The sequence below is a fragment of the Chamaea fasciata genome, unplaced genomic scaffold (assembly GCF_029207755.1).
Source record: "Chamaea fasciata isolate MVZ Bird 193981 ecotype frontalis unplaced genomic scaffold, bChaFas1.0.hap1 SCAF_2, whole genome shotgun sequence".
NCBI classification, from domain to species: Eukaryota; Metazoa; Chordata; class Aves; order Passeriformes; family Sylviidae; genus Chamaea; species Chamaea fasciata.
The window spans coordinates 111,717,729-111,741,926 of NW_027094087.1; the positions used below are offsets into that span (position 1 = coordinate 111,717,729).

General features: G+C 50.9%; 1 protein-coding gene across 1 annotated transcript; it reads left to right on the top strand.

Annotated features, from left to right (window-relative positions):
- Positions 1–10: 10 nt before the first annotated feature.
- On the top strand, positions 11–21,329 carry LOC136286130 (cystathionine beta-synthase-like). Its single transcript, XM_066177535.1, is given in 17 exon segments — positions 11–174; positions 176–203; positions 2,194–2,336; positions 5,132–5,238; positions 7,100–7,234; positions 8,311–8,390; positions 9,427–9,558; positions 10,481–10,550; positions 12,152–12,243; positions 13,498–13,623; positions 14,543–14,627; positions 16,161–16,266; positions 16,799–16,870; positions 18,044–18,178; positions 18,721–18,829; positions 19,171–19,255; positions 21,056–21,329. Coding segments are annotated over 17 exon segments (1,884 nt in total). The 3' UTR covers positions 21,271–21,329.
- Positions 21,330–24,198: the final 2,869 nt, after the last annotated feature.

Sequence of the window (24,198 nt, forward strand, 5' to 3'; positions counted from 1 at the left end):
TGCTGGAGTAATGGTGTGGTGTGTTTATGTGTTCCAGAGACAGCCCAGGCCTCAGGGACCCAACCCCAGCCTCATCCTCCTGGCCAGCGTGGAAACCACCAGGGAATCACAGCACGGACCTCGGGCTGTCCTGGCACAGTGCTGCAAAGAAACTCCCACCAGGAGGGTGAAACGAGCAGGCAAGCAGGAGGATGGCAGAAATGGTAATTAAGGCTGCCCTTGGGCTCATATGTCAAGGCACAAATAATTCAGATAATCATGTGGACTTAGCCACAACAGCGTGCTGGCCACTCTGAGTCACAGCTACTGCAGGGAGCCCAGGGAGTGAGGAGGGGCAGGGCTGTGGCTTCATGGCCTGGGGGGAAGATGATGCTCCCCAACTAAACTGGATTTCCCATTGCCCCTCCATGTGGCAGCAGATCTGGCCCTTCTGCAGGCAGTTCTCTGTGTTCAGAAATGGGATGTTTCTTCTTTGAGTCGCTGGTTTGGTTCTGTCAGACGGCAAAATGACGTCTCTGTTCACAGTCTGAAAGTTTAATGCAGAAGGAATGTCCAACACCACGTCTTTGACCATTTCTGCTGCAGCAAAGGTGGTGAAAGCCTTACACTTGCTCTAAGTGCAAAATGCACCACCGCAGAGGTGTAAGGAGACAGGGCAGCCTAAGCAGCTTCACATCAGCTTTCATCATCAGCTGAAGTGAGACACAAGTCTCCATCCATGGCCCTATGGAGTTTCAAGGTCCCTTTATTCACTAATGGTTGAATCAAGGTAAATTCGTTCTGTGAACAAGCCAGAAAAAGAACTTACAGATACCAAAAATCATGTGTTTTTTCTCCCTGTGGTTTGTTTCCTTAGCACAGATGGGTGGTGGATGGATTGCAGAGAGGATCAGAGCAGAGAGGTCACACCAAACCTGCATGTAACCCCTGCTTCTGCTGTTGTTCACTAGCAGATGCTGAAAATAAACTTTAAGCCCAGACTCCTTCTTTTGTCTTTATGTGCACCAGCAATACAGAGAACACAGCACAGAAATTGCCTTCCTACAGAGCACTGATACCATCAGGGCTTGTGTGCTTAAAATCTGCTACTGAACTCAACCTTTTCCAACTTGTTTAACCCTCTTCTCATTCCGTTTTTTCTCTGCTCTGCCCCTGTAGTTGTTCCTAATAATTCCACTCTGCCTTATTATTTATTGCTTATTATTTGATGCATCTTCTCTAACTCCCCCAGGATTTACAGCCTGTTCTCAGCACCAGCCTCTGGTCTCATTTCCAGTCTGATGAATCCTCCTCTCTTTAAGCTGCTTCACTGTGGGAGTTGCTTAGTAGCCCTGAGCACCTTTGCTGCCCTTTGCTGCTTTATTTTGTTGGTTCTTTTTTCTCATTTTTAATACACTTGGATGCCAGAGCAGAGGTGACCTCTAGGTCCCACCATCACCATAAAAGTATTTTCCAATTATTGCTGGATGGATTTACCTGCAGGTTCCTCACTGCCAAGGTGAAAAAAAGCTGTTCTTGACCAAAATAATTAAACTAGGAGCAAAAAATTTTCTAGTGGAGGCGATGGTTTTGAGATGGGGAAGAAGATGTCCTGGAGAGGATGCCCAGGTGATGTATGGGGTCTATCACACCACTCCAAAAGAGCAATTTTGTCATGGAATCATGCAACTGCTGAGGATGGAAAAGACTGTAATGATCATCAGGTCCAACCATGAACCCACTACCACCGTGTTCACCATTAGTCTGTGTCCTCAAGTGCCATGTCCACAGGAGTTTTGAACACTTCCAGGGATGGTGACTACACCACTTCACTGGGAATTCTATACAAATGCTTTACAACCCTTTCCATGATTTTTTTTTTTCCCTTTAAAAATGTATAATCTATTTTTTTTTCCTAATGTGTAATCTCCCCTGGGGCAACTTGAGTCCATTTCCTCTTGTCACACCAACTTGCTCCCTGGGAGAAGGAACTGACACTCCTCTCACTACAACATCCCTTCATCTGTTCATCTCCTTCCAACCTCCTCCCATCACTACAACCTCCTTATCCACCCGAGATCCATGTGGCTGAAATGCCAGCAGGATGCTTCAAGCAGCCTGGCCACCCTTCCCTCACACCCAAAAGCCATTTTTTTCCCTTCTGCAGCTATTTTTCTCCCAGGTGTCTATGTCACCTCTATTTCCACCACGCAGGAGCTGAGTAAGACGTGTCCCCTCGTGAATGGCAGTGGTGCAGGAAGTCAGGACAGCACGTGGGTCCTTCCCAACTTGCCCAGTAGGTGCACATGGACAGCCACAACGCCTGCCAGCAAGTCTCCACACTCCTGTGTTCCCTTGTAAGTAATTCCTCCGTGCTGCTTGTTTCAGGGTGAGGCTCAGCACCTTTTCCTGGGGGTGGAATACTCTGGTGACACCAGGATGGTCATGGCCAGAAGCCAGTAGTTGTGTTAATGATGGTTTATTTTCCAGATGGCAAAACCAACTTGGTAGCTCCTCTCCAAGAAGAGCTTTTTCACTCCCTTTTATTTCGCAAAAAGATGTGGCTGGCTCGAGTCTCAGCCCTGTGTTTTCCAGAGCATCTGCTAGTTTGGGGCATCTTATTTTAGATGGCTGAGAAACCTTCACAAAAATGGAATTATGGCATTTAGATCAGTAGCAAATGGCCACAGTGCAGAGAAAAGTTCTTGCTCTGAGCTGTTCTTGCCCTCACAGCAGCAGGTTCCCTTCCCAGGTGACGTGAGGGCCCAGACTAGACTTGACAAGAGGTGCTTTAATGACCCTGCAAACCAGACACAGACAAGCTACTAAAGATAAGGCTGTCCCATAAATGTCAGGGGAACTGCAGGCACTGCAGTGCAGGGATGTAGAACAGGAATCCAGCTCCAGCTGTGAGGAACCGGAGCCCATGGGAGGTGCAGCACTGCTCTGCATGGCCGTGCCTGACCACATGCCAGACAGGACAAGGCCAGGGCACTGCCACCAGCATGTGGGTACCCAGAGCAGCCTCTGGGTCTGGCCCATGAAGGAGGGAGGAGTGGGATGCAGAGCCCTGGAGCTGATCCAGCAATCTGTGCAACCAGGCACTCGCTCAGTGCAACCCCTGCAGCTGGTGCCTGAGGATAGAATCAGCTCTTTTCAGTCAAAATTATTTTTTTTTTCCCTCAATTATCATTCTGAGCAGGCTAGCGTTCTCATTTTTTAACAATTTAGCATCAGAGTGCCATGTCGGTGCCAGTGGCACCATCCCACCCCCAGACAGGAGAGGGACAGACATTCCCTAACCCTGGGCATCAAACACTGCTCTGGGGATGGAGTCTGGCTGAGGGGGCCCACACAGCACTGCTGGGGCAGGAGCTGAAACATAACCCACTGTGCAGCAGGGAAGAAAACAGCCTGGGACATGCCACAGCTTTGCAGCAATGCGTGGAGGGAGATGTGGTTTGGTTTCCCTGCTCTGAGTAAACCACAGGTGGCAGCCAATGTAGCAAAAATCTCTGGGCTTCCTGAGATTCCCAGACGAAATCTGATTGAGTTTTGGGATTGAGAAGCAGAGGGAGGAGACAATATGTTATTTTAATTGAGAATATTAAATACTTAAATTTTTTGAGAGGTAGCCTAGTCCTGATATCCCTCAAGCCGGTTCTGACCCACTATAACCTCAGCAGGAATCCTTTGCTTTGCCAGGACTGGTTTTCCCCTGGACATCTTAAGGAACAGCAAGCCATGACTAAGAGCTGGAATCTTAGGGGGAAAACCATCCTTGTCCAGTGTCCTGAACTGATATCAGCATCTGCAGGATGCAATCCAGATGTGTAATGCAGTTACACAGGTCACTCTCAAGAGAGCCAGGCTCAAGTTAAACATTATCTGAAGGAGCTGGAGCCTCCTCGTGCCATGGCTCAGCCCCACTGAGCATTTCAGTGGCTTTTGGAGCAGATGGACAATGGCTGCAGCTGTGGGGGAAGCTCATTTATTGTGTTATTGCCTCACATTTGCCAGCACTCAGTGGAGCCTGCTGCAAACGCTTCCCATAGAGGGAGAGGTAACAGCACATCCCATCATTTCTAGGCTTGAAATGCAAGGATCCTCTTGGTAGTAAAGACCTTCACTAAACCCCTGTACTCCTGAAGGGCAGGAGGTGTTTATATCACATGTGCAAAACCTGGAGGGAGGTGTGTGAGGTCTCTGAGTAACCCAGGGTGACACCCCCGCACCAGATGGCTTCCTGCCAGCACACAGCCACCTGCCTGGCCTGACAGGGACAGGACAACTCCAGTTCAAGGGTCAAAGGATGATAAAGAGTGAGGGCTGTGCAAAGCAGAGCTGAGCGGTGAGGGAATGGGGGACTGTCACCCCACTGGCAGAGAGGTGTGTTCGGCTTGTGACCAGGGACAATGGGATGTCCCCCAAACAAACACAGCCCTCATCAATCTGTTCCTTTTGTCTGTGAAAGAGCTCAAGGCTGTGAGTTCTCCGGCCACGTGTGTTGGGAAAACAGGTCTTCTTCAGGATGCAGTTGCTGTGGTTCTTGGCTTCTGCTGGAGTCTGACAGCGCCTGGCAAATCCAGGCAGCTGGATTTCACTGATCACAGAGCTGGGTTTAATTGTTTGCAGAGCACTGTCCAGAACCCTCTGTGGTTTGGGCTTCTCTGATGGCTTGGAGCCATCCTTGCAAGTTTGGGAGTCCTGGCCAGCAACACTTGGCCCAGAGGCAGCTGGAAGTGTGGGGAGCAGAGATGGGGCTGGATAGGATGGGGAAAAGAGGAGGAGCCTTGTGCTGTGTCTCCTGGTTTTCTCACCCACAGCATAAAATCCTAAGGCTTGCCAGCATCCTCTCATTTACTCTAGACCTGGCCTAGGGCCTTGCAGAACAAGGCATTTCAGAACAGCCCTGAAAATTAATTAGTTTACTTTTTATGTAAAAGAGCTAATAACTCATGATGGAGAACTGTAACTAGCTCCTGATGCCACTTATTTTTGTTGGGGACCTTTTCTCTTGGAGCTGGGTTGTCTTTTGGTGGCCTTGATGAAGTTGCCAAAACCTCACTCACTCAGATTTTCTCTCAGTTCATGTTGCACAACAGCATTGATACAACTTTTTCTTTTTTTTTCTTCCCCTGCACTATTTCAGGACAGAAGAAAAGAAGATCTTGCCCAATATCCTCAAGAAAATCGGCTGCACTCCGATGGTCCGAATCAACAAGATTGGGAAGTCCTATGGGCTCAAGTGTGAGCTCTGTGAGTATCCCCTTCTCACCAGGTTTTCGCATGCCATGAGTGAGGGTGAGGTGTGGGCATCAGAAGAGACTCTGTGAGAGGAAGCACAGATGGGGAGCAGCAGATGTGGCTCATGTTGGGCTCTCCTGCTTATTAGGCAGTAATCTCTTGGGCCAGACAGGAGGTTGCAAGCAGCAATGAGCAGGGGGGTAATGGTAGTGAGGCATCTCTCCTCCCAGATAACAGCAGCACAAGCTCAGAGCAGAGCTGGCCTAAATTTGGGGATGGATCTATGTCCTCTCTCTAAAGAGATGTTAAAATAGCTCTGCTGCTGGTCCCCTACAATCACAAGGATGATAAAATCAGATCTGTGCATGTGGACTTTTCAGTCTCCCTTCCTGTAACTCCTAACCCTAATAATTAATTTTGTCCAAACTGGGCAGAAAGACAGACTCTCAGAGGCAGAAAGTGCCACGAGTGTCACACAGCTGAGTAAGGAGAGACTTGCTGAGCACTCATCCTCAATGAAATGTCACAGCAGGACCCTGCAGTGCTGTGGGGCAGCTGGGAACCCACAGGACAACCAGATCCCACTGAGCACATGGACACGTGGGGCTTTCCCACCTGATCCCTTCTCAAGATCTGGGATCTTTGGGCCACCAATCTTGCAACCACCACACTGCACTGCCTCACCCTGCCCTCAATGAGAGCTGAGGGGACATTAGAAGACCATGGGAGGGAGCTGCTGGAGGTGGGAGGACAGATGTGCAGTGCCTGGTGCACCTCTGGAGCAGCCTGTCCCTTGAAGGATGTCTGGCTGGCGCTTTAGGTGCTGGGAAAGCCGAGCAGATCCCATTTTCTGGGATGCTGTCTCCCTCCCCTGGCACAGGAGGGGAAGGAGAGCAGAACAGGCAGAGCAGCTACACGGTCCTGTCTGAGCCATGGGTCAGCATGGAGCCCCTTCCCAAGGAAACACGGCAGTGCCTGCAGCACAGCTGCCTCAAGGCAGCAGCTGCGGCTGGATGGGATTGCCTGGTGTTTTCTGTGCCCCCAGGGATCCTTGTGGAGCTGGAGCTGTGGCACTTTGCGTGTTAAAATGTAATGATGAGCACAAGATTTCTTTTCCTGTTCAGGCTGCTCAGGTCCGGGGCTGGTTTCTCAGCCTCCGGCAGCTGTCTCCGCTAGGATGAAGTGAGTGAGCCCTGGAATTCCCCATTTCTCCCTGTTGTCCATAAAACAGAGCTCGATAGCACCAGTTTAGATGCAGATTTTCATCAAAGCCTTGGTAAGAAGAATCCTGTGGTGTGGAGGCCCCAGTGAGGACTGAGGTGTGCCTTGCCATTTTAACATGCCTGGGAAAGTTACTCGGTTTGTTGCTAGCTCGGTGAAAAAAACCCTGAAATTTTGTCTGACACTTGAAAAGGTTCTTTCTATTGTTTGGGATTTTTTTTTTTATGGCACCTCAGCCAAGACTACAAATCACCACTGAAAAAGGGGACCTTTTAAAATATCTGTTAAAAACCACAATGGATGGTCGCTGAGACCTTGCTGCTAACTCTTGCCCACAGAAGAGTCCTCAAGGCACAGCAACAAGGAGTGTTGTGCCTGTGTGGGACTTCCCACCTTTCAATGACCATGTCCAGCTGATTTCAAACCCATCCTGGGCTGTCCAGGCTGACTTCAAACTCATTCAGGGTAGAGGAAACATGAGGGAAAGAAGGACTCTGCACAGGTTATGATGATGGATAATCCCAGAAAAGCAGATTCCCCTGAGCAAAGGGCCATCCTGCAGAGGAGGAATAGGTGTCCAAAACAGCAGTGAGGCCTGGGGGGAACAAGGAGCTGGTGCCTGATGGAGTCTCCCCTTTCTTTCCCTTTCCAGTGGCAAAATGTGAGTACTTCAACGCCGGGGGCAGCGTGAAGGACCGCATCAGCCTCAGGATGGTGGAGGACGCAGAGAGAGCTGGGATTATCAAACCAGGAGACACCCTGATTGAACCCACTTCAGGAAACACAGGTGGGAAGGGCAGGGATGCTCCCTCTGCCTGGGTACTGGGCAGGGTGGAGTTTCTGAGGAGCAGGGATTTGAGGAGCTCTTGCACTTGGAGTGACAAGGTCGGCTCTGGCTCCATCCTCCCCTCAGCTCCCCTCCTGATGGCCGTGGATTTCCTGGGATGCTGAGGTGCCTCCTTGCTGAAATTCCTGAGGGTCCTGTGAGGGTCCCACACCTGCACAGGTGTGCCTGGAAGGTCTCCTTGTGGCAAGGCAGACATCAGCAGCAGCTTGGGCAACCCTGGGTGTTTTCAGGCTGGGAAGCTTTTGAATTCTAAGAGATTCCCAGAGACCATTCCCCTGATGGGTTGGAAGAGAATTCCTGTGATTTTTGCCCTTATCACCGTCCCTTGTCAGCCCACCTTATTGTGTCACCCCAGCCACCACCATACATGGAGCCAAGGGGTCTGTGCTTCCCCAGAGCTGTGTCCCACGTGGATCCTGCTGGCTCCCTGCCTGCCTGGGGCAGCTGGAATGGCACCAGGCTCCCTGCAGCCCCTGGCAGGGACATGCTGCTCCTTCCTGCTGCCTCACCTTCCTGCTCTAGCTGGGAGCAGCTGGCTCCATCCATCACCCCAGTGAAACTGGAGCAGAGGTGCCCTTCGCCTGCCGGCCACGGGGTGACAGGCAGTGTCCTCTGTCTGTCCCCCCACAACTGACAGTGCTTGAGGGGGAGGGGAAGGCACTCCTGAACCAAAATCACTTCTCTCCCGTGTTTCCAAAACCACAGGAAGATGCCTGAGCCTCGGTGAGGGGAGAAAAGCTCTCCCCAACCCTGCCGTTCTCTCAGTGCCACGCTTGGCAGACCCCTGGGAGCAGGAGCAATGCTGCAGCTCCATTTGCCTGCCAGCACATCCTCCCACACTTCCCGGTGCTCCCAGCACATCCCAGGAGGCTCGTGGAGGATGCCCTCACTTGTGGCCATTGGCAGTGACCATTCCATGGTTCCATTCAGGAGAGAGGAAGGCAGGAAGTGGCGCGTGTCACTCGCTCTGGCCAAATGCTGCTGTCAACCAATTCCCTTTTCTCCCCACCACGCAGGGATCGGGCTGGCACTGGTGGCTGCACTGAAGGGTTACCGCTGCATCATCGTCTTGCCAGAGAAAATGAGCATGGAGAAGGTCAGAGATCTGTATGGTTTTACCCCGGTGGCTGTCTGGTGTCCGAAGTGCAGCTGGGGTGGTGGGATAGCCAAACACAGTGTGTGGCTGCAGAGAAACAGAGCAGGATCTGCTGCAGGTGAAAGCACAGCAGGAGAGGCAGGCAGGTGTCAGGGCTATCCTGCCAGCCCTGCTTGCTTCCCCTCTGACATCCGACAGGTCACTTGGCCTCACTGTGTGTTTATGGCTTTCTTTAACCTGGACACACTTAGAGTTGCCTGAGCTGCTTTCTCAAGGTGGTGTCTCAAGTCACTTTCACGAGAGCTAATGATCAGGTGAACACACCATCCTGGAGATGGCAGAAACCCTTCCTTGGTGAGCCAAGAGTCTCACAGACTGCTCAGCTGAACTCATGCCAGTGAAGCCAGACCTGGACCCTGATCTGGCTCAAGAATGAGCCCTTCTCCAAAATGTCACCCTCATTTCAACCTAAATCTCACTTATGTTCAGTTTGGATCAGATGCCACCTCCAGCTGCCATGGGGTTTATCTCCAGGTGTTCCAACACTCCCCCTCTCCCACTGACAGCCACATCTCCCAGAGGAGACACCCTAGGGCTGATTTGCTCCTTCCCTGTCTTTGTGGAGAGAAGAGAAGGGGCTTGGAGCAAAACCAGCTTTCTGTTCTCCCTTTTGCATGCTGGTGCTCCAGCCCCAGCACACAGGAGACACTGTTCCCTGTCCAGTTCCCTCTGCCCTTTTCCTCTGGCACCGAGGAGCAACACATTGTCACCTCCCTCCACCCTGTCCCCAGCCTGCCCTCCAAGTAGGACAGGGCAAGAGGCCAGGCTTGAATGCATGTGCCAGCTTCAGGCAGGAGGCCCTGGAGCATGTCAGAGATAGCACAGTCCAGAATTGGGCATTGTATCTCCAGATGATAAATGTCTCCCTCATGCAAAGCTGCTCTGGCATCTGGCACTGCCCTGAGCCCACAGAGGTTCAGGTTACCATCCCTACGTGGGCTCAGTTGTGTTGCATCTCCTCCTTTCCCTCCCAAAGGTCGATATTCTGAAGGCACTGGGTGTTGAAATCGTGAGGACCCCGTGCACCCGCTTTGATGCCCCCGAGTCCAACATCCGTGTCGCCTGGAAGCTGAAAAGTGAAATCCCAAACTCTCACATCCTGGACCAGGTAAAGGTCATCCCTCCACTGACTCTCTTTCCCAAGAGAGTTTACAGGGTATTCTCCAAGTGTGTCTTGGGGCTTCATTCAAACTGGCAGATGTCATCAGTGTTTTATGGCATTTGAAACTTAATCGCTCCGCTGCAAAGCACAGGGGGGACAGAAGCAAAATAAAATAAGGGACACTTCCAGACCTGTGACACTTCTGCCCAAGCCTGCATGTGGGCGAGGCTGGGTTTTCTTGCACAATTCAAAGACTCCTCAAATTGCTTCAGGTTTAACTTTGACCTGGAAAAACCCCCACTTTTTCAGCCTAGCTAGCAGCCTCTGTTCTGCCTCAAAAAGAAACCTCATGCTGTAAAGGGCAAAAAACCCTGGTGACTCATGCCAGAGGTTCCCGCAGTGCTGGGTCTCGGACAGGAGGGCATTTGGTCTGATCCCTGAGTAAAGAGCCCCTGGAGTGCCAGAAGGTCAGGCAAGCTCCTTCCTTCTAAGAAAAAAGTAGCTCAAAGATTGAATGAGCTTCTCAAGAGCAGCATGGTCCACAGGTGTGAACGTGGGGTGCACAAATATCAGTGCTGCAAAATCCCTCTGTGCATAAAAGCTGATGACCAGGAGAGTTTCTCCAGCCCACAGCTCCCAGCCTCTGAACCATCCCCCCACCTAATGGGCACCAAGCACTGGAGAGTGAGTGTTTGTGGAACCTGCCAGTGTGGAAAAAACCCCAAGTGAGCTTGGAAATCTGTCCCAAAGGGACAAGCCGGAGGAATACCTGTGACCTGTTCTGGTGGGCTGGTAGCTCCCCCCTCGGCAGGGAGAGGAGGGGCCAGCTGCATGCTTTGGGTACAGCTCTGTCAGGATCTGTTGCTGGTTTGGTATTTGACCTGCTCTTCACACGGTAACTCCTGCTGTTCTCTGTTGGAATCAACAGTACCGAAATCCGAGCAATCCGCTGGCTCATTACGACACCACGGCTGAGGAGATCCTGGAGCAGTGTGAAGGTCTGTGCTTTTGCCTCTACGTGCAGAGGGCTGTAACCCTCTCTGAGAGGCTTAATTTACATCATTTATTGACCTGAATGTCTAGAAACAGCTCAAAGGGCCTCTGTAGGGGCAGGCGGTATTATCTTAATAACACCGACATGCAGGGTGTAGCAACCTCTCCTAATCCACTCCAGATACACCTCAGCCTGCAGGGCTTCCCAGCTGTCCCCTCCCATTGCAAAAGCCTGGGGGAGGAGACCAGAGGCTTAAGAAATCCAGGCTGTACCTCAAGGAGAAAGAACATGTCCCTTGGTGGCCACAACACCTCTGTGACCTGCCTGCTGGGAACACAAGATGTCCCACAAAGCCTTACAGGGGAATATAAATCCACCAGGGCATAGCAGGCTGCATCTGATCCAGCACTCTCATTTGCAAATCCAAACAAAAAACCTCACAGTTTGTGAGGTTTCAGTCTGTTGTGATTTGCAAATGTGACATTAGAAGTGAGGGCTGGGGGAGGATAAAGGGCTGCCCCAGTCCACGTTTGTGCAGATAGAAGTGAAATTTATTTCCAGTTCTGGGAGCACTGTAAAACGTGAACAGGACTTGAGGATTTTAACTGGAGAGCAGTTATCAGAGCAGTAAAGCAGTCAGGTATCAATGGGAACAAGAGAGTCACAGCCTTCCCTCCACTATAGTGTTAGGATTTGCTCCAGCTGGCTGCCAGCCATGGATTGCAGGTCCCCCTTTCCCAATGCAGCTGCAGCGTCAGGTTTTGAAGGCCAGACTCCAATTCTGCTCCTACGAGTCCTAAATCTGTATCATTTCTAAATCTGTAATTTCTAAATCAGTTCTAAATCTGTGTAACAGTGATGCCAGTGAGGCTGGATCTGACAGAGGCAGGTGCCAGGGCAGAGCTCAGCCCTCCCTCCACTGTGGGTGCCACAGCAGCTGAAAAGTGCTTGTTAGTGATGTTCACATGTGGGATTTGCTTTGATATGCTGTGGTTTGAAAGGGATGGATGTGCAGAGATATTCCCTTCCCTTAAGCCACAGAATCACAGAATATCCTGAATTGGAAAGGACCCACAAAGATCATCAAAGTCAAACTTCTGGTCCCGCACAGGACACCTAAGAAGTCACACCATGTGTGTGAGAGTGTTGTTCGAACACTCCTTGAGCTCTGGCAGGCTTGGTGCTGTGACCGCTGCCCTGGGGAGCCTGATCAGTGCCCAGCCACCCTCTGGGTGAAGAACCTTTCCCTAACATCCATCCTAAACCTACCCTGACACATCTTCATGCTGTTCCCTTTGCTCAGTAGATGCCAAAGATGGAGAAATCATGGAGAGCTGCAGTGGGAGATCTGGAGATCACCTTCAGTTCCCTGCAGTGAGGCAGGATCAGCTGTGCTCAGGTCCTGCAAGCTCATCTGAGCTTCCGCACAGGACCAGGCTTTGGCCACCAGCACAGCCTCTGCCTGACCTTTCCTCACGTAGGGTTCTGGTGGACACAGGCTCTGCAGGGTCATGTTCTGCATCTGCACTGGGGTCTGAATAAAGGGGAGATCGTGCTGGGGGCTGTGCTGAGTCCTTGCAAGCCTCTCTTCCCCCTGATCTGCAGGCAAGGTGCACATGGTGGTGATTGGGTCTGGCACAGGAGGCACCATCACTGGTGTGGCCAGGAAGCTGAAGGAGAAGTGCCCGGAGTGCAAGGTAAGGTGGGAGGCAGGACTGCTGGGGTTCTCATGGAATCACAGGAGAGTTTGGGTTGGAAGGGACATTAAGGGTCATCCCATTCCACCCTCCTGCCATCAGTAGGGACATCTTCCACTAGACCAGGGTGCTCAGAGCTGGCCTTGAACACTTCCAGGGATGGGGCACCCACAACTTCTCTGGGCAACCTGTGCCAGGGTCTCACCACCCTTACAGTTAGGAATTTCTTCCTAATATCCAATGTAAATCTACCCTCCTTCAGCTCAAAGCCATTCCCCCTTGTCCTGTCACTGCATGCCATTTCCTGCCTAACCCCATGGCTCACCTGAAGGAGTAAGTTGTTGTCTGCAGCTGTTTGTTTGCTCACAGCAATCGTGGCTTTTGTTGGAAGCAATTTGGTGATGTTTAGGTTGATCTAGACCCATCCAAGTGCCTTAGAGGCCAAAGTTTCCACAGCCCCACTAAAATCTCCCCCTGCCTGGTGCCTTGCCCTGTGCAGGACACTCTGGGGGGCACAGACTGCAAGTGCTTCTCCTCTGCCACTGCAAAGCCCTCTGTGCTTTAGGGTTAACATCAGTCACAATGCTCATCCTGCAGAACTTGTGCTCCAAGGCAGACTAGAGGCATGGCAGTCACTGCCTCTCTGGTCTGGTCAGTGTGTGAGTGATCCCTGATCCGCCAGAGGGGTGTGGAGCCACCACTGGGACATGAAGTTGCCTCCCTTGCAGTGTGCAGCTGCGTGTGGAGCAGTGTCACCATCCCTTCCTAAGCTGCGTGCTGAGGGAGGCACCTCAGCCCAGACACAAAGCTGTAAATAACCAGGGAGGTGTCACCATCAGCCAGCACAGCTAGATCCAGGAAGAATGTCTATATCCATGGGTTTCCACAGGTTGGAGCTCACTGGCTGGCTTCACCTAGAGCAGATTAAGGAGCTCTGGCACTGTCTTAAGTGGCAGGCAGTGGCAGGCTCTGCCAAAGGGGTGATGACAAACACCTTGAGAGTGATAACATTTTAAGCCACCAGTCACTTCTGCAACAGCTGAAGACTACTCAGGATCTATTTAAAAAGACAGTGAGAAACAGCACCCTTTTATCCTGGAAGCTTCTCCATGCTGCCAGTGATTAGGGATATTAATGAATATCAGGGGAAGGAAACATTGCTGATAAGGATGTGGGTAGCTTTTCAGTTTAGTTTTGTGTTTGGCTGGTCCTGAATTCCCATTTTGGTTTGGTAAAGATGTCTTTCCCTCACAGATCATTGGCGTGGACCCCGATGGCTCCATCGTGGCTCTGCCCAGCGAGATGAACAAGACCAACACCACAACCATTGAGGTGGAGGGCATTGGGCACGACTTCATCCCCACTGTCCTCGACAGATCAGTGAGTAATCAGTGAAGAGGGGCCTCTGCCTGACCTCTGGCTTTGCATCCAGCCTGCTCCCAAGGCCAGAGGTGTGTGGTGGCCCTGACATATCTGCCCAGTGCAGAACAAGCTGTTGTGGGGGGATTGGGACTCCCAGTTGCTTTCTGAGTAGCTCTGATTATAACTGACCCACAAGGAGAAGGTAAATAGAGGTGGAAAGCAGGCAAATAACCCACTGTGAGTCTCCTCTGCTCAGCCTCACCGTTGTTCAGAGTGTGCCCCTTTTGCTGTGGTCACACAGATGTCTGTGCTGAGGCTGCTCCTCATCACAGCGCTGTTTCCTGAGCCTTCTCTGCCTCAGGCACCACACACAGGGGGCAGAGATCCTGCACCATGCACAGGCTGGACAACAGGATTGTTGTCAAGTTTCCTCTCAGTGCATCAGCTGCCACAGAGCTTTAAGTCCCTAACAGGCTGCCTGTGTTCCCCTGGCCTCATTCTAGAAAGGTCCCTCACAGCCTCAGACCCCAGATTCTTTTTGTTTCCAGGTGTTAACTACATCCCTGCTGTCAGCACATGGCTGTAGAGCTGTCACCTTCATAATCCAGACTGATTCTTGTAGCTGGATCTCATTTTGGCAAAATCTCAACCATTAATGCACTCTGTCCTGGGACATCATAAATACTCTTCCACATCCCAACTCTGGACCTGTCAGGCATTCCTTAACTCTCCAAGGAAAGGGTGCTGGCTGGAAAGGTGTCTGCAAGCAAGAACACACCCTTCAGACCATGGATGTTCTGACAAATGCTTTCAACAAGTGTGGAAGGCAGCTCAGAGCTGCCAGATGTTGTGGGCATCAGCACCGTGGTGTGCCTCAGAGGGTCAGGGCAGCCTGAAATGACACTGCCAAGACTCATCCTCCTTGCTTTCCTTCCAGGTGGTGGATCAGTGGTACAAAAGCAACGACAGAGACTCGTTCCTCATGTCCCGCAGGCTGATCAGAGAGGAGGGGTTATTGTGTGGTAAGCACAACGCAGCCACAACAGTTTGTTCTCTTAACAAACCTTCTGGACCTCATCCTTTTGGGACCAGAGGGTGGGTGCCCTCTGCATTTTGTGACTGCTGGGTCAGCAGGGCTGAAAGGCTGAGCCTCGGGGTGCGCAGAGGTCACTGCAGACTTCAGAGGTGTGTCCCCTCAGTCTGGCCTGGGGTCTGACTCATGGGCCACAATAATTATAGAAGCAATAATTCTCTCCTTACTGGAGCACTTTTGCAGTGGAACTGGATCTTCAGGCAGTGTAGAGTTACACAGGCTGGAGGGAGGATTAGTGGGGCTCGGGGCAGGACAGGTGGGCTCTGCCAACAGCTCTGCGAGGCCGTGCTCGGTGTCACTGCCACACCAGAGGTGCCAGGTTTGGACCAGGAAGGTTTGAAAGTAAAGAAAGTGTGAGATGTTCTTACTGAGTATTTCTCCCCGTGCCAACAAGCTGTAAGTGATCCCACTGGCTTCCCAAAATGAACAGGTGCCCTCAGACAGACCCTGCCTGTACCCTAAGAGCCTCCACAGAGCATCAGTGTTGTTTTTAGCCGTCCCTGACACCAAGCAAACAGACACAGGTTTGCATCCAGGACCAAACACTATGTAGGCTTGTAGTTACAGCTGATAAAAGCCCTGAGCACTCATATCCAGGGAGTTTTGGAAAAGATCAGGCTCTATATATGTAATGAAACACTTAAATGTTGATTTAACCTAGCAGGCACCGAGTCACTGTGTTTCAACAGAAACCACTTGTTTGAACTCAACCATAATTTGTGAACAGCTTCGTGTTCCCTGAACTGCATTTTTCAGGGCCGTTCCTCGTTTGTTTGAAAAATGTGACCCGGGGATAATTAACCTGCTGTAAAATACGTGCTGCCTTGAATGCAGTGTGTAATTGGCACACAGATAGTGGAATGTGTTTGACTTCCAGTACTCAGACTGGTGGTGGAGGAATTGCCTCTGTAAAGCAGGGACCTGCTTTTCCCTACGTGCAGCGAGCCACATGCGTGCACACAGACACGGGGAGTGTTCAAGTCTTCCCCATCACACTGGCCTGGTATTCCAGGCATGAATGTAATGTTTATGCTTTTTTCAGTCTTTAGAGTGCATTTAAAGCCAATCTTTGGCTGCCAAGTGTGTCAGCCAGAAGCTCGAGAACTGGCGCGGTCTTCTGTTCATGCAAAGGGAGGGTGTGGTGTGGGCAGTGTGTTATGAATGTCCCTGCATGGGACCTTGGTCTGCCCACAGAGTCACCACAAGAAATGTTCATGAAGTTCAGGAGGTGACTTTTATGCTGCCTCAAAAGCCCAAGAGCCACCATATGAACACATTTCATCAGTCCCTACCTCTGCCTGGCCCTAAAGCCTGCAAGGCTTTGGGATTGATTGCCCTCCCATCCCACCATCCCACAAGGTGCCACCTGTGCACCCGTAGCCTGTGCTTCCCACACCAGGGGAGTGGCCCTGTGCCCTGGGCAGCCCTGACACTTGTCTCCCTCTCCTTGGTGCCCATCCAGGTGGCAGCTCAGGCAGTGCCATGTCCGTGGCTGTGAGAGCTGCCAAGGACTTGAAGGAAGGTCAGCGCTGTGTTGTCCTCCTGCCCGACTCCGTGAGGAATTACATGTGAGTGTCCTGCTTCCTCCCCTGCTTTCCTGCATCAGGGTGGGAGCTCCCGTGGCCTTCTGTGACAGGAGTGGAGCCCAGGTGCTTGGGGTTCTGGAGAACCACCCCAATCATTCTGATAGCAGGGCACATGGAGTGAGCCCAGAGCTGGGAGTCTCCCTCAGGCAGATCAGAGGAAAAAAAGCAAAATAAACAAGAGGCAGAAACAGCACATGACAGTGGCAATCACCAGGGGATGGGTGTTGGTACACTTGGGGTTTATTTCCTCTTGTCACTGACTTACTGCACAGAGCAGGACTCAGCCAAGCTCCACTTTCTGAGCTTGCAAGCCTAAAGTTAGGGAGGCAAATAGCTGGCATGCTTCGAAGAGTTACTGAGCACCCGATGCTCCTGTTGACCTTAAAAGGGGCTGAGAGCAGCCAGCTGCAAAAATCATGAGAGCCCTGGGGGCAGTGCTGTGGTCTGGTGCATGAAACAAAGCACGACTTCTTCTGGAAGCCTCACAGACTCGCTCTTTGTTGGTGATTTCTAGGTCCAAATTTGTGAATGATAAGTGGATGATAAAAAATGGGTTCCTAAATGACGTCCAGGAGCACAAGCCTTGGTAAGACAACTTCTGCTGGGATAAACTGTGCTAAGGGAATCAGCTTTCTGAGTCTGGAAATCGTTATCTTCAAAGGAAAATGTTTCCTTTTAGTGTTTAGAAAAAAACACAGTAAAGTCCAGACCCCTCTGGGGAGGCTGTAATGTCAGCTCCTCTCTTTTGAGTGGTTATCTCTCAGCTCTCCGGTCAAAGTCTATAAAGGAGCCATTTCATTTCCAAAGTAGCTGATCCATTCCCATGTGGCAGCCCAGGCCACATAAACCCTCTGAAAACCTCTCTCTACTCCACATCTGCTGTTCAAAGGACCATCAGGCTGCTCTGGAGGTGGGTCCCTGTTGCAGCAAGCCCCCTAACAAACAGCTCTGCAGCTCTTTACAGTCAGGGGACAGGAAATTTTCACCTTCCAGAGCTGCTGGCCAGAAGATGGCCAACTCTGCTGTCCCTTGGACACCATGGGGAAAGAGTCCCCTCAAGGCAGGGAGCCACAGGCAAACCGCTGATTCCAGTGGATGTGTGGCTGGGCAAATGCCAGTTGTTAAGAAAAGCTCTTGGTTTCACCCTAAAGAAAGCAGGTATTACTGATGTCACTTTCTCCTTTACCAAAAATTATTGTAAAGTATTTCCTAAAAACTTAATGCATTTCCAAGGCCTCTTGTGTCTGGTTGGAGTTGCTCTTGGCCCTTCCAGGCTCTAGCATTGCCCTGCCTTTTCTGCAAGGACTCAGGGCTGAGATGTTTGGGAGCTGCTTGTGTTCCCCCACAAACAAGCTCAGCTTGTCCCTCGTAAGTCACAGGAGCATCTCTGCCAGGCTCTCTCCTGCAGGAGCTGCAAATACTGCCTTGTGAGGACCAAGGATACAGAACAAAGGAGTAAAACTGGTAGGTCACCCATTTATGAGCTTGAAGTGAAGCCCTCAATCGCCTCCTTGGATTCAGGACAGCTCAGCACCTTGCCAGCTGCTGGTCTCATCCCCGCTTCTGGAGCTGCATGAACACTGGCAAAGCTTGGCTTCAACAAGACCTGGCCGTGGTGGCATTTCTGCTTTGGGTGTAGGAGTGGGGCTGGCTTTTCAGGCACACAGACTATCCCTCATCTCCCCTGGCCTTGCCCCCCTGCTCAAGGCCACAGCTGTGCAGCAGTCACAGCTCGGCGCTGCCATTTGTCTTCCGACAGGTGGTGGAACATCAAGGTGCAGAAACTGAATCTCTCGGCCCCTCTCATTCTCCTCCCAGAAGTCAGCTGTCAAAAGGCAATTGAGATCCTCCAGGAGAAGGGATATGACCAAGCTCCTGTTGTTGCTGAGTCAGGGTAACTATTTCTGCTCACTACAGAGACGGGCATTCATGCAGAAAAATCGGTCATGATGAAGCTAAAGTCCCATTTATTCATTCAGAGCTGGGGCTCTTGTGTTGGACTCTGATGCATAAAAGGATCATCTGCCTCCTTGTGAAGATTAATCAATAAAACTCCTGTAAAAGATCCAGTTAAAGCCCAACCCAGTGCCCACCAAACTCAAGAAGATGCTGGGTCAGTGCACTGGCAAGGAGAGCCCAGGGGAGGGAGACCTGGGGGGAAACCCACACAAATAAGCAGCTGGAGAGCTCACGGATTTTCCTTCTCTCAGCTGCTAAGTCCTGGACTGTAACAGCAGATTTTAACTACTGTGAAACCAACAGCTTGGTGAGGACAAAGATTTCCTTGTACTGCTCAAGTGAGGAGAAACCTGGCGCCTCCCACTGACTGCAGCAACCATTTAGTCTCTAACTTCAACCAGACCAGTTCACTCCCTACATAAAATGCGTGTTCTACCTCAGGTCTGACCTTCTGGAAAACTCCCTGTTCCCTTACAGGCTTATTTTGGGAATGGTGACCCTCAGCAACACCCTCAGCTCCGTGCTGGCTGGAAACGCAGAGTTCTCAGACCCTGTCACCAAGGTCACCTACGACCAGTTCTCAAAGGTACCACTGAGGCTGGGGCTGGTGGCAGCCTCTGCCTGGGGACAGAGAGAGAGGAGAGGTGCACTCCACCACCCTGGGGTGTGGCAGGAGCTGGGAGAAGAGGTGAGAAGGCAGAGAGGAGAGGGGAGGGCAGTGGTGGCATCCTGGAGATGAGAGTAAGAACAAGCACCTGTAAAAACTCTGCTGAGCCAGCAGGGTTCAGGTATGGGAGCTTTTCACACCAGGAGCCAAGCACTGACAGGGGATTTCATCCAGCTAGGGAATCATCACCCTCCAAAATCAGAGCTCAGCCATTGCCAGGTGAAGTGAAACGTTAAATGTTACATTTTTGTCCCGTTTAGATCGGCCTGGAGGACAGCCTGGGGAAGCTTTCCTGCATCCTGGAGAACGACCACTTTGCTATTGTTGTACACGAGCAAATGCAGTGTAGGTATCTGCAAAAACTCTCCACGGGCTTGGCACAAGTGTTTGAGAGGGGAAAGGGAAATTCTCAAGCTGATTTTGGCAGGTGTCAGTGCAGCTGCTGCACCTGTGCAGCCCCAGAGCCTCTGCACCAGGGGATTCTGCTCTGCAAACCCTGGAACTGCCCATTCTCCACCCACGTCTCTCTTCCTGACACCACAGAGATCAGGGGAGAGGGGCAAAGGAAGCCAGGGGAAAATGAGGGATCTCTGTAGACTTCTGTAGCCCAGGGGCAAGGTCTGGAGGAGCATTTGGCCACATCAGGTAAAGCCTGGGTGGAATTCAGGCACCTAAGCTGAGAAAAGCTGAGAAAAATTCGGGTTGGGCCATGAGCAAGCCCTGTGGCACGGGTCACCAGGGGCACTGATGTGTAGCTGTGTGTGAGTCTTACCTGGACCAGGGCTGGGTGCAGGGATGCTGAGCCAGTCTGGGAGCGCCATTAAAGCAGGTTTGGTTTATTCTCAATCCACTGCACAGCTGCCTTCCCCTTGGTGTGGCAAACCAACCCAGCAGAGTCACCTGCAGCATCAGGATTTCTGACACATCAGTGGCAGCAGGGATCACCCCCTGTGCCTCCTCTGACCCAAAAAAAGTTGTGGTGGCAGGTGCTGCTCAGCACACCTGACCTGACACACCTTTCCAGTACAATTACACCAAAAGACTGCTGGAAGTACAGATCTGACCTTGGCTGGGAAAAGTGAGCGACACAAAAAAAGCCAGAAGAGACATGCTTAGGTCTTGTGGATTAGAGCTGAAGGGTGTAATTATGCTGATTTGATGGGAAAACACACTGAGCATGCAAAGCCTCCCTCAGGTGAGCAGTGGGTGACACTGCCAGCAAGGGGCCTCCAAAACCCACCATGCTCAAACATCCCAAACTTTCCATCTCCAGGCCCTGCTCCCCCAGAGTCCCATCGTCTCCAAAGCTTGCAATTGCATCCATGTTCCTACACCAGCTTGCAAACAAAAATCTGTCACTCAAAATACCTTTGATGCACATTTCTAATTCAGTCACCTAAATTAAAGCCAGGCAGAATTTCCTTTCTCATCTGTGTCGTCATAAAATAAGGAATACCTCTTTTATATCAATTTTGATATAAATTAAAGGGTATCAGCAAATTAAATGACACCGAACCAAAAAATATCAGCCAGCTGTCTGCAGCACTTCTTGCTCTGATTTTCAAACAACACCCACTTGCTTTCCCAGGGCTGCTGTTTTAATGCTGTCACAGTTACCCCCTTATTTATTACTTTCTTCCCACACCTTTGGAGCTTGCATTTTATCTTGTGTTTGGACTCTGGTGGCTAGTTTTATTTTTATTTAAGAAAACATTTATCAGACAGTTAAAACAATTATTGAAGTGCTGTTTCATTAATGGCGGTGTAGGATGTTATGAGAACAGAGTAGAAAAGTTCCTGACTGCTGCTTTTAGAGAGTCTCATTAGTTTGCTCTGAAAGGTTTTGTGGTGATAGGAGCAGGACTGGAACAGAGCTTCGTTAAAAAAAACCTGGGAAATTAAGTTTCCTGCGCTGGGAAAGGTGCCTTATTTGCAGCAAAAACCTCTCTGGTGTGATCACAGTAACCTGACTGAGGCTCCATCAGTGATTTCTGTGGAGGCAGAGCTCAGACAGATGCTCTCCCTGTAAAGGTTTCCTTTTAATAAATGAACAGCAGCCTCTGCACAGCTGGAAGGTGGTGAGGGGGCTGGCGGTGTTCTTTTTATATTTTTTCCCCACTAAGGTGGAATTTTCTGTGCTTCCAGTCAATGGAAATGGCAGCTCCTTCATGAAGCAGATGGTGTTCGGCGTGGTCACAGCCATGGACCTCCTCACCTTTGTCAGCAGGAACGACAAGAAGCAGCAGAGCAGTTCAGCTGCTCCCCCTTCTCCAGCAGGTCCAGGTGTGGCCCCCAGCCCAAACCACCTGGTCAAGGGAGCCTCTTGTCCAATGCAGCCAGAAGTTTCTCAAAATGCCTAGGTGTGAAAATTGTGATGTGTTGTATTTGTCTGCCAAACGCCGCCCACAGTATCACTAAAGAAGAGATAACTAAAGAAATTGTGTTTCATGTGTGGTCACATGGAGCTTCCCGGGGCTGGGCAGGGAATGTGGGAAGGTGAGGATGGGAAGGGGATGGTTGTTACTGCCCAGATTTCAGCAGGAGGAGGTTTGGTGTGTTTGCCAGCTGCTGGTGCCTGTGCACTGCCCGTGTTGCAGCTGCTGAGAGTTATCCTGATCCCACTGGGCCAGACCCTGTTGGTTTCTTATCTCCTTTTCTTTGTCTTAGAGCCGGGATTAATACATGGGAGTTGCAGTTTCGTGTTGGGACTCAACGTTTATTAATTCTTATCCATATTATAGTCTAACGAGTTGTGAGCTCTAACTAAAAAGGTAGAAAATGGAGGAGCCTCTAACTCTTTGCAAGGAACCCCCAAGCACTAATTATCCAATAACGAGATGACACCTATATTATTTATACTTTAAACTGAATAATTGACCACACAAGGTCTGCAATGAGGGTCTTTTTCACCCAATTAGAAAAAAAACACCCAAAACCATGAAGAAGAAGGTGAAGAAGAAGAGCTTAGCCAACGCCCTAAATCCTCCATATTACTCTATATATATTACTATACACTAAAACCTTAAATTCTAAGTTTTTCACCCTGTGAGATCACACAATACTATTCAAACTACACACCCACAACCCCACTGCTGTCACTCAATTTTGGAAGCCTGGTCCATGGCCTCAAGTCAAATGCAGTGCTTGCTTGAGGGTCAGTGCCTCCTAGAACAGAAAGCCTAGAGTTCTCAGCTTCCAGAGTTCTAACAAGACCCCATTTCTGCCACAAGAGCAGCAGGGCTGGGGGCAAGTCACGTCACTGCTGCACCCTCCTGTCCCTGTCTGCCCACCCCAGACAGGGCTGCAGCCACCCCCAGGAGCCATTTCTCCTCATCCCTGGGTATGTTTGGCTCCAAGAAGGCAGCAGGAGAGGTCTGACAAGGAGGGAGGAGGAACAGGTGGGCCACAGAGCCCCAGAAGGTGAAAGGTGCCAGCAGGAAGGGTGGGAAGGAAAAGCCGAGGGCTGTGATGAGCAGAGGGAATGAGGTGCTGGGCTGGTGGTGAATGGACACCCCTGTGGTGGCAGCTGGGCTTTGGAAAGCACCTTCCTCACCTCTGGGGGAGTTGGTGGCACTGGGTGCCTCAGGCATGGTCCCATGTGAAGGGACAGTGAAGGGAACCCAAAAAGAAGCAAAGACTCATTCACGGAACAGTAACTGGGAGAGGGGCTGTGGATTATCCCTGAATATGCATCCTGAGAGCTCCTTATCAAGGGGTGGAGGGGAAGGCAACGTTTGGTCCTCATTTTGCTGTCAGGCCATTCTGTTCCTGGATAATAAAGGTCAGAAGAGCCATTTGCCATGACTATCAAAAACAAATGAAAGCAAATGTCAAAACTGGGCTGTGGGTCCAAACTGAAGTGCCACTGAAACCCAGTTTGGGGGAATTGCTCTCAAAAGACCCAGAGAGGTTTAAAATCTTTCTGTAAGTTTCAGGAGCTGCTCCAAGATGGCAACAACCAATTTCAATTTCAGCTCGCTGCTAAGTGGCTACTCCATATTCTCAATCTAATCTAGTTTGCACGAGACTTTTATTAAGTTACAGAACACTGAAGTATTTACATTTAGGAAAAGTGTCTCTGCTGTCTGTTGTTTCCTGAGTGACACGAGCTATTATCAGATTTTCTGAGAGTTTTTGCTTGAGCAATAACCATATTTGTCCAGAAAAAAACAAAAGCTGATTAGCTCAACCCTCATAGCATCGTATTTATTTTAGCAATTCTGTTGCAAAGTGAAGCATGTTAGTCCATGCATATATTCCGAACTCACATGAGTAAGTCTGGAAGTGCCCCATCACTCCATGAAGCCCAGAACTGAATCTGAATCTGGACAAGCCTGGCTGTTATGGATTAACCCAAAGCCCAGTGCTTCCAGCAGCAGCAGCAGGAGAGCTGCAGGGCTGCAGCTGCAGACAGGCTCCAGGACAAGCAGATGCACTCCAGCAAAGGTGAAGTAACCGCTGAGTATTAACCTCGAATATTTACAGCTTCTTCTGTATGTTAACTATGAGTGTGGGAGCCTAATAAAGCTGGGTGTGAGCTCCAGATATTTCAGCATTGCTCCACCTGGGCTGGAGCCAGGCTCACCAAGGTGCCCCCCTTGCCCTGTCCCTGGGGGCTGCTCTTTGCACGCACATCTGACAGTGGCATTGCCCTGCACAGGGAGGTTGGTGTTGTGTCTCCTGACTTTTGCCAGGCTGTGACCCTGAGGATGTGCCACAGGGCACAGCCCCACCACCACCCCAGAGTGCTGGGTTAGGAGTGAGGGGGACTGGCTGGTGGCATCCTGCCCACCCTGTCTCTGGCATGAAAAAGGCCTCAGGAAGGAAGGGAGGAGTTTTCATTTGACTTGTCTGCAGAAATCCCTGCAGGACCTATAAACACGTGCCCGTGCTCAGCATCGGTGGCAGGAGCAGCATGTCTGAGTGTCCCTCCCACCACCTTCTGACCCTTCTGCACATACCTGGGCCCATCCTCTGGCAGTGATGACCCCCTCTGGATAAATGGTCCTTTGAGCTCCTTTTTCTTCCCGTGCCACTGAGACCCTGTCAATATTTTATGTCTCTAGTGAGAGGCAGCTGCCCAGCTTGGCACAACTCAGTGCTCTGGAGCCCTGTGGGGCATGGGGGGTTCTGGACCAGAGGGATGGGGGATTCCAGGCTTCAGGAGCCATGAGGGGAGCAGGAGGTGGATGAAGGCCAGGCAGCGTCCCAACCCACTGTCCTGAGTGCAGTGCCCAGCTCCAGTGCTCCCTCCACCTGCAGCTCCAGCCTGGGCTCTTCTCTCAACA